Below are 20,051 nucleotides of genomic sequence, written 5' to 3'. Positions count from 1 at the left end.
TAAATAAAATGAAGGTGTAATATGTAAAAATTATTGCTATGGACTTTTATCTCCCAGCTGTTGTAATAAATATTATCAAAAGTACATTAGATTCCCTTTTATTATATTAAACAAGTGACAGCAATTAGTAAATTGAAATAAATCATACTCAATTTCTTCACAATATATATATATATATAAAAAAAAAAAAAAAAAAAAAAAAAAAAAAAAAAAAAAAAACTGTACAAATATTCGATTACTCAAAAATAAAAAATAATAAAATATTATTTGGTTCTTTCTAAGCATTTCAGCTGCTGTTAAACTCCCCTGTCTTCATTCCCCCCGACCCCTTCATTATGTTGTCGCTACACAAAATATAAGCCAACAAGCAAGAGCGGACAACTGTGTAAATATTTGCCCAGATTTCTTCATAGTTCCAACCCAAATCTAACTCTAATATCAGAAATGGAAAGTCAGTCATTTGGCAAAATGGTTCGACTGAGTGCGGTTCTATTGATGCTCGGATTGGGATGCTTGGAATTTGGTTATATTGTAGCCGAATGTGCTGGACCCACTATGGGAATAGATAGTTTTCTGCAATTGGAGGCGGTGCTGGTGAAGCACTTGGAGTCATATGTGGACAAGGTGCAGAATGAGCAAGAGACGATTTCAAGGTAGATTCGACGCAAGCTCAAATTAAATAATAGAAATAATATATGTATTTACTGCACAGTTACTTGACCGACATCGACAATTTACACGAGCATATGAATAGTCCGGAGGAGTACTATGGTAATCCAATCAACGCGTTCTTGACCATTAATCGGTTCGCCAGCCTCTGGAAGCATGAGATATTTGATGTGTTGCTGGAAAACAATACGCATAGCGAATATATAAGTGCGATCGATACCGAGATGGATAAAAAGAAACTTAGAGGACCCACGAATGAGGATCTCCTCATCGCCGCTGGCAATCTATTGGATATGCAGGAGCTCACACGCATTCCCACCTCTGAGCTAGCCAACGAAGTTGTGCTGAGGGATTTCTATACTGACAAGAATGTGACTCTGAGCGCCAGCGAATGCTACGAAATCGGAAGCAGTTTTTATGAACTGCAGAGCTATGAATATGCAGCTCAGTGGCTACAGCAGGCGCGCAAGCGTGCATCTCTGGAAACCTCGGCGAGTGCCAGTAAAATACATATTCTGCAACACCTGGCTCTGGTATACAAGAAGCTAAACAACACTAAGCTCGCTTATAAGCTCACTAACGAAATTCTAAAACTCGAACCGACCAATCAGGAAGCCCTCAATACTAAAACCTTGCTAGAAACGGAGCTGCTGCTCGATCGCATAAGGATATCAAAGGTAACGGTGGATGAGGAAACGGATGAGAATCACTTAGAGCTTTAATAGCAATTGATTTCACAAATAAAATTGATATCTAATTGAATGTATTGTTATTAAATTAAACTATGTAAATTTGTATATGTAAAGTTGAGTTTTTCAGCAGAGATAAAATTTTGTTGGACAATGTGTTAAAATTAATATTAAAGTCAGAAAAATATAGCAGCGTAATATAAACATTTTATCAATAAAGTTCTTATATATACGTATATATGTAAGAGAATATGTATTCCTGACATACCCTATTCAAATAAACTCAAAATGGGGAAAAAGGTAAACAATACAAATATTTGCCGAGCAATAAAATCAATTTTAATTTACATATATGTCAGAGAACTGTTATACACATTGTTTCATTCATTTATTCAAATATAAATATATATATACATGAATATCATAAACAAATAAATGCCACGCTTCATGCAGATTTTAAAATGTTTACCCTGATATGCGAACCAGACTGAGAGAGAGAGAGAGAGAGAGAGAGTGAAGGAAAATTATAAGTAAATTGAAACACTTTAAATCATATCAGCAATTTTACCAACCAGTAGTCCATCAGTTTACGCTCGGTTGATAGCCCACTTAAATACGAATTGAAGCATAATTAAATGCATTTCATGCCAATGTATCTTAGCTATGCAGTCCGAATTTCTGCTTAAATGAGGGCTTAGTGGCTTAGGTGAACTTGTTACGTACAACGAAGCGAAAGTGATTCGAGAAGGCTTCAAAGCTTGAAATGGAGAGCTAGAAGTTAACAAAGCGACAGAAGGACTAATTACGCTTATTAAGACATCAGTTGAAGCTCCTTTACAGACGTAATTAATTCCTTGAAATTGTCTTAATCATGAAGACGATGAGGAAATTAGCTCAATAACCAGGGCAAGGCGAAATTCGCTGGAATTGAGTGCAAGTTCTTTGACATATTAAGTAACAGTTAACCTTGGCTCATACATAATTCCTAATACATGTTTGTCTATACACGAATGAACATAACATTAATTACGTAATTCGTAAATCCGATTGCGTAACTATCCTGTATCGTGTAAATATCCTGTATATGCAATTATAAATTACTTTCTGTAGGTAACTAAGGAAATGAGTTAGATATTTAAAATGCGAATAGAATTTTTATATAAATTTATGAATTATTTTCACTTGAGTAACTTTATAGCTATTAACGTAGGGTAAATGTTTAACTTGACATTTGTGTTAATTACTTTGCCTAGTCAACTTAATTAAATCTTCAAGTTCACTCATTTATTTAAAAGGATTTGAAAAGAGAGAATAACCCGTGTGATAGCAGCTCGACTCAATGGAAACGTTTTACGGCTAGCATTTCTATAGCCTGATTAGATTAGAAACCCAATAATTGTATAAATCTATGCTTCAGGCTTCAGTATATATGACTATATGACTTGCTCTTCTAACAACAATAGATTCGCAAGACAAGAAATAAACAAAGCAGAGAACAGCGAACAGAGAGAATTCAGAAGAGAATTATAGAATATACTTTAGTATTTAAAAGGCAGTTTGCCTCTTACACCTTTCTCATGGCCGTTCACAGTTTCTACCTCTCAGTTTAGCCGCAGCAGCCGAGCGGCTTGGTCAATTGTTACAGCATAGCAGCTTTGGCACCCATAAGCAGGCATTATTTTTTAACATATATAAAAAACTTGCCAGCCATTGACCCGGACGGGAATAAAAACAGCAACAACAAAGGCTAATTATGCAAATGCCAACAGCAGCAACAAAGCGATGGCTGTGGCTACTTTGGCTCGCTTTGATGTGGCCAAGAGCTGTGAGTGGCAGCACTGAAGAGGAGCACTTACGGGGGCTGCTGACCACCGAGAACTTGCTCATCAACGCACTGCGCGACTATATAGATGCCTTAGATCAACAGCTGGCGGCGATTAAAAGTGAGACAGCGGCCATAGAGCAACTGCATCGGCTGGTCGGCGAGCGGGTGGAGGAGCACATGGGCAATCCACTCAATGTGCTCACCATACTCAAACGTTTCCAAAGCGTTTGGCCGCTGCTTGAGCAACAGGCGAATGCCAGCCAAAATCTGGCCATAAATCTTCCAGATTATCAGTTGGATTTACAGCTGCCCAGCGAGGAGGACTACGAGGCGGCTTTGCTCAATCTGCTGCGACTGCAATCCGTATACGACCTCAAGCCAGCCGCCCTCTCGCTGGGCATAGTCCACGGCCTGAAGGTGGGGTGAGTATACCCAGAGAAATGCAAACAAATGCAAAGCACAGGCTACATAGACGCTTCAATTCGAACAGCTCGGCCATGTCGTGGAGTGACTGTCTGGAGATAGCTCGCAAGTCGGAGAGGAATGGCGACCACGCCGTAGCCAAGCACTGGCTGGAGACGGCGATGGGAATGCTGGCAGCTGAGCAGAATGCTACAATATCGGTCAGCGAGCAGGAACGGGCCAGGATTAAAATACTGGAGGCATCGCTCAATATGGATTACCGTGCAGGTCCATCTCACTGGCATTCATAGAAGTTTTTTTCTTTTATATTTTCTATAAATTCCTTGTTCGCTTCAGGTGAATTTTTGAGCGCACTCACAACAGCCAAAGAATTGTTGCTCCTGCGTCCTGCCAGCCGCAGTGCACAAAAAGCAAAAGCCGAGATAGAACGTGCTTTAAACGGAAGTCCTGTCAAGTTCGTGCCCAACAGGAAGCTGAAGGCAAAGGTAAACAGAATTGCACAAGTTTTCACAAGCAAACCAACAATAGCCCGATAAATCATCACTTTGTACTATTTACTTCGAGCATTTTCATAGGGAGAAACGAAGATGGAGTTCATGGGAAAAGAAAGTAGTTGAAACTCTTTTAGAAGTTAGAAAGAATCTGCCTTAAGTGTCTCATCTCATAGCTCTAAGTTGGAAACAGAGAAGATATAGGTTGGCAGATATAGGTTATATATACAAATATAAGATATATGTTATACCGATATGCCTAGCACCCAATGTTATACACATGTATGTGATTTTTGGCAAGTTAATAGAGGAGGACACTTTTGCTTCATTGCATTCATATTTATATGTATTATAATAGCCCCTATTGGATGCATCAAATTGGATTTTCAATTTTCGTAAAAAACGCCTCGAAGACTTTGTCCGATTTGTATATTCTTTGGAGTCAATCTTCAAAATATTACAGAACAAGAGCTTATCATATGAGAACTTCTCTAAAAAAGACTACTTTTTGTACAGCGCGAACTCCTTGATCTTTTGTAATTAACTTGAAAATAATGAGAATAACAAAAATCTTTAATTTGACAAATAATTTATTAACTGTTGATTAGCAATATTTGCTATATATTTTATTTTTACAAATATTAATATATATGTATATTAATATATATGTATCATTACATGCCGATCTATAATATCAATTCTATAAATATCAATTTACTATATAAAGTAGACTTTTCGAAAGGCAAATATTAAAATTTAATACTTTCTACTTCTAAAATATTTTAGGAATTTGTTCAAATACTTTCAATTGTTAAATTTCTATTATTGAATTGCTCAGTTTATATAGCAGTATATATATAAATTTTTTTCACAATTTTCTACATTCTTCACGTTATCTTCCGCTCCACATATTTACCTGATACTGCAGAATTGTATAAAATTCAGTTATGTTCCCAGCTGAGTAATTGCAAACCCCATTGTCTTCTAATATATTTACATATATAATTAAATATATCTATAATATGTACATGCTTGTCGACTTCAACGTATTCTTCTTTAAATTCATTTCAAGTCAACAAAATCCGTTGAGCAGTTGATTGTTGATGAGTTGTGTCGGTCGTCCGCACAGCAGCCCGTAACAGGTAGCCGCTTCACAGAGTGCCGCCAAGATGTTGCGAATCTGCGCATGCTGCGCTTGGAGCAGCTGAGTGAGGAGCCATACATCATGCTGTATCATGATGTGCTCAGCTCTCAGCAGACCGAACGGCTAATTGGTATGCTGGATGAGCTGCCGCAGCAGCGGCGCTCCAGGAGAGAGGCCTTTGAGCCTTTGCAGTTCACTAAGCTGGCGCAGCTAAGGTTGCGTGGCATCCACAGTCAACTGGGCATTGGCAGCGTGGAGCCAGAGCTGTGGCAGGCACGTCGGCACAGTCACGAGCACGTCACACCACCAGCGGAGCCATCGAGCACAGCCGAACATGCGGCACGTGCTCTGCTCAGCGTGCGTAATTTAAATGCAATGATTAACTAATATGTCACTAATTGGTCTATTATCGTCTCACTCCATCCATTAGCTGCAAGAGGCCAGGCTGGGCGGCGCCATTGTCTTCCCGCAACTGGAGCTCAGCGTGTGCGTCCCACGCGGCGCGCTGCTCTACTGGAGTCAACGCAGCCGGGATGAGCATACAGCCACGTCGAGGCCAGATTACCGAAGCCGCCAGCTGGTCTGCCCGGTGCTGCTGGGCACACAGCTGAGTAAGTAGAGCAACAGCGACACCTTCCACAAGAATCTTCCTGATGTAGATGTGCTTGTTATACCCTGAACCCATTGAAAATGGGAAATCAGGGTATAATGGTTTTGTGAAAAAGTATGTAACGGGCAGAAGGAGGCGTGGCAGACCCCACAAAGTATATATATTCTTGATCAGCGCGACGAGCTGAGTCGATATAGCCCTGTCCGTCTGTCCGTCCGTCCGTCCGTCCGTCCGTCCGTCCGTCCGTCCGTCCGTCCGTCCGTCCGTCCGTCCGTCCGTCCGTCCGTCCGTATGAGTGCGTCGATCTCAGAAGTTATAAGAGCTAGAGAGCTGAAATTTGGCATGCATACTCGTGAGTACCATACGCAGTACGAGTTTGCTTTATTTTTTCGATAAATCGTCCGATAACTTTTTTATCGAGAATAATCGAAAAATTGATTTTGTTTTTTCAGCCTAATTTGAACATTTTTGGACCTGGAGTCTTCAAATTTGTGTTGTGTATAAAGTTAATCGATACAAAGATTTTGGAATTTACAGATTTTGGATACCACGCCCCCTTCGCCCCCAATTTGTAAAAAACGCATTTCAAATACTAGAGACTTGTGCTTTGGAATGTACACACATATATACCATATGATTACACTCTAAAAGTTTCATTAAGATCGTATGTTTACAAAAGAAATTATTGGACAAATAAATTCTCATAATATTGCCCACACTGCAGCGCAGCCCAAGCGCAGTCGCTGCTTACTGCGCAGTTAGCAGAGCGCAGGCTTATGCGTGCGTGTGGAAGCATGTGTATGTATGTGTGCATAAAAGAAGTGCAGAATGATTAGAATATCAGCTTGGAGGGTTCAGGGTATCTCCTAGTCGAGCAGTCTCGACTGGAGCTTTCTTACTTGTTTTTCATTTCTTTCAGCGGCCTGGACACAGCTTAGCTAAGGCCTCACAGTATTCCAGAGTTACTACTGCTTGATGTGCCTTTTAATCTATCCCTAATTGCCGCAATGGAAAACAAAAACCGCAATGCCAACATTTTATTGAATTCCATTTGCACTTTCACGCCCATTTCACAGGCGTGGCCGTTCACTAATTAAAGAGCAAGCGAATTTCAATATTTATGCATCACAGCATCGCCTAATGAACATTCGAGCTGAGCGTTTGTCTGGTTTTGGTCAAATCTCTTTTGTCGTCTGACAACAGGAAATAGTTAAAGTCAATATTAAATACTCATAAATACGAACAGAAATTCGCAAATGCTAAGCTCACTAGATGTCGGTGTAAATCAAATGTCAATTAAAACAAACAATGGCACTTAAAACGAATTTTACTCGCCCATTAATAAATACAAAATCCAATAAAAAACCGCTAAGCGACATACCCTGTTTTTGTTCATTGTTTTCAGAAATCGATAAAATATTACTGAAGGCAATTGATACATTTTGTGTCGTAATCCTCAGTTAAAGTGTCAACGTCTGATTGATTATAAAATCAAAAAATATACTACAACTTAAAAAAAAAAAAAAATAAAAATAAAAAAAAAATAAAAAAAATTTTTAAAATGTATAAGACCTGCATTAAAATCTTCAGTATGTTTTAAATAAATATTTTAATAATACAATATTAGATTTATTGCTTATCTAAAAATTACAGGGTATACTTATGTTGACTTATTAGCCAGCGCAACGCTTTCCAACACTGTCGCATCGTTATTGTCGACTGTATTATTAAATATCAAACAACGCGTTCTTAATTAGGTAGAATTAATAAGCCATCGGATAAGGCAACGATATGCCGCGACAGTGGTGAGTAGAGAGAACTAGAACTTGGGCCTGGTCAACAGCGACAACGAAAACGAAAACGAGCTAATGATAAGCATCACTAAATCAGCTTTGGCAAAGCCATAAAACACGCTTAATCGCCACGAAACTCGTATGCTCTTCATTAGAGTGGCTCATAAGGCGACATCTAATATTTCATACTGCTCGACATAGACATAGATAAAGACATAGACATAGACATAGACATAGACATAGCCGCGCATTAATTGTTTATGCATATAGTGTTCTATGTAGTTAGCACCTGGTCGCGGGTATCCGATCTTCTGATCGCGTGTGCCAAAGTGTCTGTCATCAGTGCTTTTATTCGCTGATCTCTCATGGGGATGTTCACTCCAAGCTGCGCCAGCCGATGCTGATCAGTTTGTTGTGAGACGCGAGGCATTGCAGACGGCTAACATAGTATTCGGCTGCTATATCCCCTTTATATATACCTGGTAGTTAGGATGCGTGTCGACACTGGACTGCTGGCACTAGGTGTGCTGGCCAGCCTGTGCTGTTGCCAGGCCTCGGATTACTTCTCATCCATTACAGGACTGGAGCAGTTGCTGCACACGGAACAGATTTTGTTGAGTGATTTGAGCTCCCAGCTGGATGCGGCTAAAACTGTTCTAGTACAGTTAGAAAGGTAAGTATAGCATAGTTTAATGGAAAGTAATTATAATTACTCTGAATTACTTAATTACCTAATCTGGTACCTAGTTCAGTCTTAGCTCTGTCTATTCACTAAATGCTAATCAGTTTCGGGTTAGCTAAATGTCAGCCACTATTCAATGGGTTTTTTATTGATCATTGATCCGAGTTTATCATGAACTGTCCATAAAAATATACTATAAAATATACTATAAAGCATTCGAATAGAATTTTCCATTCAAACAACTATTCCACAAACTCTTGCAGTTTGGCATTTAGCATTTCGCTCTCGCTAGAAAGAAAAAGTTTTGTGTTTAAAATCACGTAGATGCTGAAATGAATTAGAATTAATTAAGTTCTGCCGTCTTGGTCTATGTCTATGACGGCAGAGAAACTGGTAGCTATCGATTTATGATTAGAGTTTAGAACTCGTCTAAGCCAACATCCACAACCTGATCCACAGAGAGCTGTCGGCCATAAAGCTGGAGCATGCGCTGGCAGCCAAAGGCCTGGAGAATTATCTGACCAATCCGGTGAATGTCTATCGGCTGATGAAGCGCCTCCACACGGACTGGCCACATGTGGACAGTCGAGTCCAGCAATTGAGCGCTCAACTCCGTACGTATCCGGCATGAAATTGCCTAAACGGAAACTCAAATGAATTATTTCAGGCTTCAACATTTCACAACACTATGGCCTGAGCTTTCCCAGCCAGGAGGATGTGGACGGCGCCGCACTAGCATTAGTTCGCCTGCAGAGCACCTATAAATTGGATGTAGCTCAAGTGGCTGCCGGCATATTGAATGGCATCAAATACGGGTGAGTGAATGGGTGGAGGAGGAGGACAGCCCAAATAAGCAATAACCAGTCAAGCTTAAAATGCAGGAGTACTACACCCACACACACACACACACACACACACACGCATACTCACACTATTCAACTGTGGGCAGGAGCGGACTCAAAGCGTTGCGGTTAAAGTGCCGTGACTATTCTAGATAAATCTATCGTAGATAAACCCAATCGTGCGGAATCGTGTTGTATGAATATTAATCTAAGCTCGCCCTACACATTCGCACACCTTCGAGTATTGCGGCTCCGTTCCAGTTTTAGTTGTGGTGAATCGTGTGTCGTGGGTCGTGTGACCAGCCCAAGCACCACTCATATTCATTTCGATTTTTGTGCTGGCATTATTTTTAGCACGGACATGAGCTGGCAGGATTGCTTTGTGTTGGGTCAACAACTCTTTGAAATGGAGGACTACAACAACACGAAAGTGTGGCTGCGCGAGTCCATGGAGCGATTGCGGCGCCATCAGCCCCGCCCCAGCACCCCAGAGCCCGCCCTGCTGAACAGCATGGAAACGGTGGCACAGAGTTTATTCCGTATGGGTGAGCAGAGTCACTCACTTGCCACTCAGCTGGCCCAACTTGCATGCATATTTACCAAACGATTTTAGGCGACTTCGACACGGCATACGAGCTCAGCCAGCGCGTCCTCGAGCTGGATCCATCGCGCATACGAAACTGGCATCTGGGTGATAAGGCCGCCAACCTGCCGCACGACGGCGATGAGGGGGCGCATTCACGGCAAGCAGCCGGCTACAGAGTGAGACCTTCAGTTCGATTTATCCTTGTGGCTATGCGACTAATTTTGGCTTTCGATACGCCCACAGCTCACCCAGGAGTTCGCCCACTACGAGAAGGTGTGCCGCGGCGAGGTCGGCCCCTCTGCCGCCCAGCAGCGACGGCTGCGCTGTCGCTATGCACGTGGGCGGCACGCCTATCGGCTGCTGGCGCCGCTCAAGCTGGAGGAGCACAGCCTCGACCCACTGGTGGTTAGCTACCACGACATGCTCAGCCCCCAGCAAATTGGCGAGCTGCGCGCCATGGCGGTGCCGCACATGCAACGCTCCACGGTTAATCCGCTGCCCGGCGGGCAGCGCATGAAGTCCGCGTTCCGCGTGAGCAAGAACGCATGGCTGCCGTACAGCACGCACCCCATGATGGGGCGGATGTTGCGCGACGTGGGCGACGCCACCGGCCTGGACATGACCTACTGCGAGCAACTGCAGGTGGCCAATTACGGCGTCGGCGGGCACTACGAGCCCCACTGGGATTTCTTTCGTGATTCGCGCCACTATCCCGCCGCCGAGGGCAATCGCATCGCCACGGCCATATTTTATGTAAGTTGACTTTACGGCCTAGGCCTCGATGTGTCCATTGACTCATGTACAAAATGTTTCTATTACGGGCCGCTGCAGCTGTCGGATGTGGAGCAGGGTGGCGCCACGGCCTTTCCCTTTCTCAACTTTGCCGTGCGGCCGCAGCTAGGCAACATTTTGTTTTGGTACAATTTGCATCGATCCTCGGACAAGGACTATCGCACCAAGCACGCCGGCTGTCCGGTCCTGAAGGGCAGCAAGTGGAGTGAGTATCTCACAGCGTTGCGAAGCCAAAACAAAAATCTATTTGCTATCGCAATTTGCATCAATATTTGCTTTCACAATAGCTACTACACCAATTATATCGCATTTAATATGCTCTGAATACATAAACATGTTTTCTTCATATATGAAAACACTTTATGGACAAATTCAAGTTTTAGAAATATAAATAATGAAATTCTAATACTCAGCCGTAGAACAATAGCAACCCAAATCAGTCTGGTGTTATTCTTTTGTCTTAGCAAAAGACTGCTTTGTAGACTGCATTGTATCTGCCATTAAATGGAACGTAGTAGTGGAGTGCTCAGAGTTTTTATAGTTCATTTAGCAGTTTAGTTAAAGTGCGCTAGTTGGGTGTACTTGATTCAGAGTTCAGCTTCAGCTAGATTAACATTATTATTTATATTAATATTATTATATTATATTATAAATTCTACTTCTTCACTGAACATTGATATATTTTATAATTAACTAGATATTGAACTTCTGCTGGGCTATTTATATTTCTCTTTATTTATAAATTAATTTATTTTGTATTCTTATTTATTTTTATTTTTAGTAATATTCCTGTTATTTGCTATTTAATTTTATTTTGGATTTGATTAGTTGATTGATTTAATAATATCAACGAGAACTTTTGAGCCTTCTGAAAAATAATTATTTCACATTTTAATAATTATTTCATTCTAAATGTATATGTTGTTTGCATATAAGTATATATAAAGTATATTAGTTAATATGGAGTAGTTATTGCTTTGAAGCAACTGCATTAATATAATTTGCTCAAACTGCGAGCGCCGGCTTCGCATGATCATCAGAAAATGTAGAAAAACCGCGACGAATCACCTCTTTACAAATATTACAATATTTGACAAAACGCAGAATTTTTATTTAACTGGCATAAGCTATTAAATAAAATATTACAATAAGCTAAGACCCTGAAAGGTGTAAAATTAATATACCCAATTACACATTCCATATATTTTGCTAATAATAGTATATATATTAAAGGAAAGATTATTTTTTAAGTTAAAAGGTTACACATAAAATAAAATACTTCTTTGATAAGGGTATGAGAGCAGTTTTTTATAGTCATTTGTTTAATTAAAAAAAATAAATAAAATAAAATAAAATAAATAAAAATATTAAAATATATTTTTTGTGCCTTTTATAATAATTTTAATAACCTTTTATTTATTTATTTATTTTTTATAAATTAAACAAAAAGAGTTGACTACCAACTACAAATCACATTTGCCTACATACCCTTATCAATAAAGCAATATTTTATATTTTTCTTTATTAATTTATATATTTCTATTTATGTCTCTCATCTCATATCTTCTCTTTGAACAGTTGCCAACATTTGGATACACGAGGCTACACAGACCTTTGCTCGGCCCTGTGATGTATTTCGGGATAATGAAGTTTCCATGGGCTATGATATAATTAAATAAACTTGTTGATTTACCACTATTTCGCTTCATAAATTTCTCATTCGATTTGCTTTATTAGTTGTAAAGAAATGAAAAAATGTTATTCTCAGCTTCTCAGCGCTGCGAGTTTGCTTTGCAATGGTTTGTGGTTCGAGTGTAATTGTAATATAATACCAGAGTGTGTGTGCTCTGAAATAGTCTTTTGTGGCCAACAGAATTACAATCGTAGTAACTTGCTCGCCTGTAAAGCAAACCTGCTTAACAATGCACGAAAATTACTCAACATAACAAAATATTTTTACATATTTGAGATCAACTCAAATGTCTTCGAAAAATCAACAATGAACGACTGTTGTTTATAGGGTTAAGACTCACTTTTGAGCACTCACTTTGCTGCGAAGCATACTCAAAACAAACCGTGAGTCGAAGACTTGATTGAGTTGAGCTCAGTTTTGCCGGCTATTTGCATAAACAAGTTCACGGGCAAAGTTTTAGCGGCTAATTTGCATATTAGCGACACAGAGTGGAATCACAATGGGACGAGTCTCTAGTGAGCGGCTTAGTGAAAGTAATTAGCAAAGAGAGAAGTTGTGACAAACGCTGAATGCTATACGAACGGCTGAGATGATCTCTCAGATCGGCTGAAAGACAATTAGCGAACAATTAGAGCCTCTACAATAGTTGAGGAACTTTAGGTTTATTGAACTCGTGTTATTTTTTTATTTATTTATTACCTAACCACTTGGCCCAATCAAGCCTGACGGCTGAGCCTCGCGGGCAGTTCTTTGACTTGGCCTGGCCAAGAAGCACGTCGAAAGCTTCAGCTCCGCGCAAGCAATGAGAATGCTTCGAGCTTTTGTTTGACTAACGATCTGCCAAGACTGTTTGTTGTTCTCAAAGCAGATCGAGCCCGAACAGTTCTAAACGACGCGCCGAAGCAGAGACAGCACGAGCTCTAAGCCTCAACATACTCTAATTTGTAATTAAGAGAGCCAATTGCAATGAAGATGTTGCCGGGAATTTATTTACTTGTATTGGCTGTACTGCAAATCCCTGCATCCAAGGCGGAGTTCTTCAGCTCAACTAGTGGCCTGGGGCAGCTGCTGCGCACGGAGGTCATCGTGTTGAAAGAGCTGCAGACATATGTGAATGAAATAAGGGAACATGCCGATTTGCTTCAAAGGTAAGTTCACGCCCATCGCTATCAAAGAGAGGCTGGAAGATTTGATTGGTTTTTAAGTGGGCGCTTTAAAAAGTCAGCCAAACCAGTTAATGGCTTAAGTAGTGGGCCTTTATAGTTCCCTCGCCAATCTGGTTCGACTCGGACATCTCAGCTGGCGTCTTTCTTAAGTACAACTAACACTACACCTAAGCAGCAGCTAATCAATATTTAGCATTCAGCTAGTATAAGTAATTAATAATCAATAAGCAAATGCTGCATGCCCACATCCGATGACAGAGCCCACGCAAATTGTTTCTTTGGTATTTATATGCTTGATCATCCAAAGCAACTGTTGGGCCTGTTTTACACTCGGGGAGAGTTTCGAGGCTGAGATTTGCTTATAAATTTTTGCTCATCATGCGCCTCTGGCAGTCTAATTTTTTTTGTTACCTTTTTTTTAAATTTAATTACATTTCATTCCCGTATTGCCACCTAACCGGTTCACATTAAGCCACCCGAATCGTAAGTCTGGCCTAAGGGAACGCTACAAGTACGCAAATACAAACCGAATGTGCAAAAGCAAATTAATTTCATTTTATATTTATTAGTATTCACTTGATTTAATTTTGTCGTCGGCCGGCAATTGTTAATATTTTTAGAGAGCTGTTCAGTTTATGACCTGCTAATCTCTCTAGTCGTTTACCTAATACACACTTAGTTGACGGATTCGGCATTGTTTGATCTTTGCATTTTTATGATCCAATGACATCGATGGTTACTTCAGCGAATCGCAGTTGCTGCTTTAGTGTCAACGACTTGCTCGCCTTTTGTATGTGTATCAAATGATTATCTTTAGAATTCAATTAAATTTATACGCTTAGTAGCTACATTTGCAAACCGGCTCGTCACCAGTCTACCTATAAGGCACAAATTAGTATTTCAATGGCATCGTTACGAAATATATAATTAAACTAAAAACAAAAGTAACATATATACACATATATATATATATATTTAAATCAATCACTATAATATCCCATAGATAATTCAAACAGGATTTTTATCCTAAGTGCAATGCGGAACAAGTTTTCGAACCCCTTACTTTACGAGCTAGCTCCGCAGTTTGTCATCGAGCTCATAAAAAATAGAGAAATTTGCAGGAAAGCGAATAAATTTCAGTTATTTATGGCTCTGACTTGCTAAGAACAAACAAGTGCTACTACCTAATCAATAGCCCGATAAAATCGGATACTATCTAGCTGACAGACTCGGCGACATTGCCGTTGAACGTTATGGCGACATTTAATCTCCGATAAATAAAGAGACACATTAAAAGAACGGCGTGTGTCTCTGAGACAAGCGTAAAAACAAATTAATTATTTATTTAAAATGTGAGTGCCGCTTATATAAACATGGCTCTAAAATATTTGAAAAATACATATAGGCAGCACTTTTTAATAGAAAGCTAATTAGAGTAAAAATTGGGGAAATTAAATTTGAAAATCGTATGTAAATTGCGTGAGAGTCTGAGCAAACTGAATTCGAATTCTCACACAAATCGTAATCAAAGCATGAGAATAAGAAAGTAAGCTCGTGAGAATCGCAAGGAAGGGCAGCACAATGGAAAGTTGCTGATTGAAACACACACACACACACACAACTCTGTTTCTCACAGCAACTGTTAATAGAGCATTATGCAGTCATTTATGCCCAACTAAATTGTTTGATTTTTGTCTCTTAAAAGTTTTGATCGATTGTGCTGTGACAGTGTACTAAAGTGCTTATAAATGGAATGTCTCCAGGCATAAATAAATAAGTTAAATATGCAAATGGCGCTTATGCAAATGAAGAAAAAATTATGAAACAATTTAAAATCTGATTAATGCTTAACACGCCAACGAGAGTTTCATGAATTTATTTCCCGCAGAGAAATCAGTGAGATTAGAGCGGAGCATCTGACCGCAGCGAAGAGCATCGAGAGCTATCTCAACAATCCGGTGAATGCGTTCCGCTTGATAAAGCGCCTGCACACCGACTGGGAGACCCTGGAGGGCACCGTGGAGAGCGAACAGAGTCGCACAAGTGGGTATCAGAACGTGGTGAAGGGGAGGGGGACATCACTCACATGTTATCATTATCGATTTGATTAAACTGTTTTCTCTCTATCCCCGTTTTGCCCTGCCTCGGCACTCCTGCTGCTTCGGCTTGTGCTATAGATTTCCTCGAGGCCATGGCGGGCCACCGACAGAACTTGAGCTTCCCCACGATGGAGGACTTTGTGGGCACGACGCTGGCGATGACGCGACTGCAGCAGACCTACAATCTGGACGTGGCCGAGCTGGCGAGCGGCATGCTGAATGGTGTCAAGTACGGGTGAGTGATGGCGGCCCTGGGCGTGGCAAGTGGCAATCACAAATCACACGCGACAGCTCGTTACAGATCGGCCATGTCGTGGCAGGACTGCTTCGTGCTGGGCCAGCATCTCTACTCGATGAACGACTTCAACAACACGGTGCCCTGGCTGGAGCAGTCGATGCGGCTGCTGGCTCAGCAGAGCTACAGCGATGAGCCCGTCTCATTGGATTTCATGGAAGCAGTCATAGGCTACCACGAATCGCTGGGCGACTACCAGAATGCACTCAACCTGATTAATCACGTGCTGGACGTGGAGCCGGAGCAGCGGCTCCATCTGCTGGAGAAGCGCGCGCACCTGGAGCAGCTCATCTCCGACGGCGTCAAGCGCGGCCTCATGCACGAGGTGGCGCGCAGTCCGGAGGACTACCACGCCACGCAGGACTACCTCATCTATCAGCAGGTCTGCCGCGAGGAGCTAATGCCAACCGCAGCAGCGCAACGTGAGCTGCGCTGTCGCTACTTCAGCGGCCATGGGCGGAGCTTAAACTACCTGGCGTACAAGCTGGAGGAGCTGCATCGGGATCCCTATATCATACAGCTGCATGAAGTCATTGGCGCCCACGAATCTGTGCAGCTGCAGCACTTGGCTCGGCCTGTGCTGCAGCGCTCCGAAGTCTACAGCCCGACCAACGGCAGCACCGCAGCGACCTTCCGCACCAGCCAGGGCACTGTCTTTGAGTATGACGAGCATCCAATCATTGAGAAGCTGAGCCAGCACATGACTCTGATATCCGGCTTGGACATGGGCTTCGCGGAGCCACTGCAAATAGCCAACTACGGCATCGGCGGCCACTACGAGCCGCACATGGACTCCTTCCCAGAGTCCTTTGACTACAGCTTGCAGAGGCTTAAGACCAATCGCATAGCTACGGGCATCTTCTATGTAAGTGTGCACAGATGAAATTGTCCTCAAGCTGTTCAAGTTATTCTCTCTCAATTCGTTGCCGTGTCCAGCTATCGAATGTGGAGGCAGGCGGCGCCACAGCGTTTCCCTTTCTGCCGCTGCTCGTCAAGCCCGAGCAGGGCAGCCTGCTCTTCTGGTACAACTTGCATCGCTCCGGGGATGCCGACTATCGCACCAAGCACGCTGGCTGCCCGGTGCTGCAGGGCAGCAAGTGGAGTGAGTAGAGCAATAAACATGTGCTCGCTTTTTCCCTTTAACATAATCACGAATACCCTCTGTGCTTCCAGTTGCCAATGTGTGGATACGTTTGAGCCACCAGGACCATGTGAGACCCTGTCAGCTGCAGCGTGATCACGAGGTCTCCTTGCAGTATAAGGACTAAGCAATCCTTCTCATCTCAACTCAATCATATTTGCTTGCCATTTGTGATAATATATAAATAACGAATTTAGTCAATTATTATTTGTATTTAGTATTTATTATTTGAATGAATCCAAGCCACATCTTATGCCAAGGCAGCAGCACTTTACTCAGTCGATACGAGCGTGCAGGGACGACGGAACTCCTGCTGAGCAGAATGTATCCAAATGTTGCCGACTGTAAAATATTCAATATAATCCATGAAATTTCAAGTTTCAAGTATCTTCAATTAGCTTAAACTTACTGCGCTTGCTGCCCTCCAGAACGGGACAGCCTGCGTGTAGGACACGGGAGTCGGGTGCCAGGGATCTGTGTACGTTGGGCCAAATAACCAAGGAGCCTTTCACGGGCCTCAGAAATACATTGAGAAAGGGAAACACCGTATAGCCGCCTTGGAGCACATCTGAAAGCTGAAGTTGGGCCGAGCTTAGCTATGGACTACGGGCTTTGGATTACGGGTGTAAACAGTCCAAGACTTACATAGAACATATTCGTGGTGATGCGATTGCCTCTCGCTATGTAATCTTCGCGCAGCTTGGATATGTAATCGAAATGCGGGAAGTATTGACCCCCAATGCCATAGTTGGCCACCTGCATCTCCTCGACATTTGTCATATCTAGGCCAGAAATAGCACCAAGCAAATTGCCGATGGTTCTCATGATGGGGCTGGTGTAATTGAGCCAAACCTGTTGACTAACGCGAGTCTCTGTTATCACCTCCCCGACCACCTTGGAGCGAAAACTTTCCAGTTGATTGGCCAAATCCAGGACGGTTTCTATTTGAGCATCGGTCAGCACGTCGTAGTAGATATGTATGTCGGGATTCAGATGCGCCTGCTCCACCTTCAACGGCGAGAGCCTGAATCGCGGATGACGTTCAAAGTCCAAATAGCAGCTCAATGAGCCGGGCTCTGGCAGCCGCTTGCCCTGGCACAGACGCGAGAAGTTAGCATACCAGTACGCCTCGCCCAGCTCCTTGGGACACTTCGGCTCAGTGTCCTCCACGTCATCGAGTAGAAAGCGCACTGGATGGGCCGTGTCTGGTGAAAGCGAAGAAAGCAGCTCCCTCAATGTCTCGACTGCCTTTTGCTTTTCGCCCAGCTCCATGTAAGTCATGCCCAAATATTCGTAGACCTGTGCGCGCATTCCCTGTGCATTCTCGTCCTCGATTTGATCGACCAATTTGGCAGCCAGCAGCAGCCACTCGAGGGCGCTCCGGTAGTTGGCCTGCTCATAGAGCTGCACGCCAATCTCGAGGCAATCATTCCAGAACAACGAGCTGTTGGCCATGTCGCTTGCCGTGAGATTGTAGACGCTCTGCAGTCGCTGCAAGCCCCTGACGGCGCCCTTAAGATCCTCTTGATTTGGTAGGCCTTGCGCCTCACCTGTTTCATTCACTAATTTGGCATATTCTGCATGTAAAGGATATTAAATGAATGTGAATATATATGGGAAGATTGCATTTGAGTCTATAGACACCTTCTCGGAGCTGCTTCTGGCTTGCAGCCAGCGAGTCGTGTAGTACTGGCCAATCGACGACCAGGCGCTTGATCAGCCTGAAAGCCTGCAGCGGCTGTTCCAGGTACTCCGCATCCTGCAACAACTCTTGCCTGATGGCTGCATGCTCCAGCTTCACTCGATCCACGAAGCTGGCAATTAATCAATCGATGAGTTGCTTTCGCCTCTTTATGCAGCACCTTTCCTACCTGCGCATCACGTTAAGCTGCTCTTGGCGCTCCGTCAAATACAGATGCGTGGCAGTGACGAGATCCAACTCGACTTCCCCCAACATCTGCATCTTGTCAACGGAAGAGTAATATTCGCCATTCACTGGACTCCAGGCAACACCCAACAGCAGCAGCCACACGAAAACTAAACTCAAGTGCTCCAACATTGTGTGAGACACGATCGAGTCAACGGACTGGGAGCTAATGTGGGCTGGCCTGATTGTGAGCTAATGAGCAGCTCCAAAAAATTGCCAAGCATCTGTTGAATATTTATTTTTCCACTACTACAAATATCTTTAATGATATTTCTTCACAAAGAGAACAACTGTTTTATCTAGCTAAGCAAACAGTGTTGTTTATTTCCAACTATTCAAACCTCTTTTATTTGAACAGCATGCACGGAATACTTTCATATGCGTTAACTCCGACGTACGATGCCGTGCAGCTGCTTTCGGGCTGTGCGGAATGCAATAAATCAGATCCATCATCCTGTTAACCGCACGCTGTTGCGGGATGTTGCCATGGCCAACAGCAGCCGCATGGCTCAACGAGCGGTGGCAGTCGCGAAAATTCAATTTACCACAAGCGCTGTAAAGTATGCAACATGCAACGTGCAACATGTAGCGTGCTGCATGCGTGTTTTGCCAAGCCTGCGTGCATTTGTGCACGCACACAACAATACAAACACACACACATGCACACACGCACATGCATAAATCAGGTATGTTGGCCAAATACGAGCATTTACGCTGCTTAACGAGGTTTAATACAGCTGATAGCGCATCGCTCTGTCAGAGAATGTTCGCCTCAAGCCAATTCGTAGAGCAGCCTGCTCATACGAAAGTTTACACAAAATAAAATTGCGTTACTCAATCTGAAATCAATTCCCAAACAATTAAAAATTAAAAGTCTTACAAGTTTAGCTGATTTTATTCTTTGGCTCATCTTGATTGATAGCGAATGGCAAATCGGCTGGATTTTAATAACTCTAATAGAGAATACCTCAAGACTCAAAAATGTAAAAATTAATAGTTTAACAAAGTCTGCATATTTTATAAATTTACTCATATTAATCCATTATAAAAAAATGTATAGTAAAAATGATTTTAAAAAAGCACAGTATTTATTTGTATTGAAAATTTTAATAAATTCATTAGATATGCAGTAGAATCCGGTTATAGCGTCGCTACGTTCAAGTGACCGTCGCTGTATCCGAAAG

At 42.3% G+C, this 20,051-nt stretch overlaps 5 protein-coding genes across 6 annotated transcripts; 4 read left to right on the top strand and 1 right to left on the bottom strand.

Moving 5' to 3' along the window:
* The first annotated feature begins 159 nt into the window (after window positions 1-159).
* LOC108619708 (prolyl 4-hydroxylase subunit alpha-1-like) lies at window positions 160-1,705 on the top strand. The gene is made up of 2 exons (XM_018016483.2): window positions 160-653; window positions 713-1,705. The coding sequence occupies exons 1-2, from the start codon at window positions 445-447 to the stop codon at window positions 1,389-1,391; spliced, it is 888 nt and encodes a 295-aa protein (XP_017871972.2). The 5' UTR covers window positions 160-444; the 3' UTR covers window positions 1,392-1,705.
* Window positions 1,706-2,950: 1,245 nt separating this feature from the next.
* On the top strand, window positions 2,951-7,344 carry LOC108619634 (prolyl 4-hydroxylase subunit alpha-2). Of its 2 annotated transcripts, none has more exons than XM_089471882.1 (6): window positions 2,951-3,605; window positions 3,674-3,873; window positions 3,943-4,091; window positions 5,170-5,598; window positions 5,672-5,852; window positions 6,771-7,344. In XM_089471882.1, the coding sequence occupies exons 1-6, from the start codon at window positions 3,112-3,114 to the stop codon at window positions 6,791-6,793; spliced, it is 1,476 nt and encodes a 491-aa protein (XP_089328008.1). In that variant the 5' UTR covers window positions 2,951-3,111; the 3' UTR covers window positions 6,794-7,344. The 2 variants fall into 2 exon arrangements, with proteins under 2 accessions (XP_089328008.1, XP_089328056.1); XM_089471930.1 differs by lacking the exon at window positions 6,771-7,344 and adding an exon at window positions 6,304-6,738.
* A 656-nt stretch (window positions 7,345-8,000) lies between these two features.
* PH4alphaNE1 (prolyl-4-hydroxylase-alpha NE1) lies at window positions 8,001-12,258 on the top strand. The gene is made up of 8 exons (XM_018018143.2): window positions 8,001-8,317; window positions 8,786-8,940; window positions 8,994-9,141; window positions 9,523-9,713; window positions 9,782-9,930; window positions 9,998-10,507; window positions 10,586-10,751; window positions 12,125-12,258. The coding sequence occupies exons 1-8, from the start codon at window positions 8,136-8,138 to the stop codon at window positions 12,223-12,225; spliced, it is 1,602 nt and encodes a 533-aa protein (XP_017873632.1). The 5' UTR covers window positions 8,001-8,135; the 3' UTR covers window positions 12,226-12,258.
* A 723-nt stretch (window positions 12,259-12,981) lies between these two features.
* On the top strand, window positions 12,982-17,147 carry PH4alphaMP (prolyl-4-hydroxylase-alpha MP). Its single transcript, XM_018001044.2, has 6 exons — window positions 12,982-13,387; window positions 15,294-15,448; window positions 15,583-15,739; window positions 15,806-16,664; window positions 16,736-16,901; window positions 16,973-17,147. The coding sequence occupies exons 1-6, from the start codon at window positions 13,206-13,208 to the stop codon at window positions 17,065-17,067; spliced, it is 1,614 nt and encodes a 537-aa protein (XP_017856533.1). The 5' UTR covers window positions 12,982-13,205; the 3' UTR covers window positions 17,068-17,147.
* Window positions 17,133-19,042, bottom strand: PH4alphaSG2 (prolyl-4-hydroxylase-alpha SG2). The gene is made up of 5 exons (XM_018001351.2): window positions 18,812-19,042; window positions 18,585-18,754; window positions 17,586-18,517; window positions 17,350-17,515; window positions 17,133-17,282 (listed from the first exon to the last, which is right to left on the bottom strand). Exons 1-5 carry the CDS (start codon window positions 18,997-18,999, stop codon window positions 17,212-17,214), a joined length of 1,527 nt encoding a protein of 508 aa, XP_017856840.1. The 5' UTR covers window positions 19,000-19,042; the 3' UTR covers window positions 17,133-17,211.
* Between the last annotated feature and the right edge of the window lie 1,009 nt (window positions 19,043-20,051).

The sequence above is a fragment of the Drosophila arizonae genome, chromosome 2 (genome assembly GCF_054131065.1).
Source record: "Drosophila arizonae isolate 15081-1271.41 chromosome 2, UAZ_ARI_1.0, whole genome shotgun sequence".
Lineage (NCBI taxonomy): Eukaryota > Metazoa > Arthropoda > Insecta > Diptera > Drosophilidae > Drosophila > Drosophila arizonae.
The sequence above is the reverse complement of the archived record's forward strand: the minus strand, read 5'-3'. Positions and strand labels throughout refer to the sequence as shown.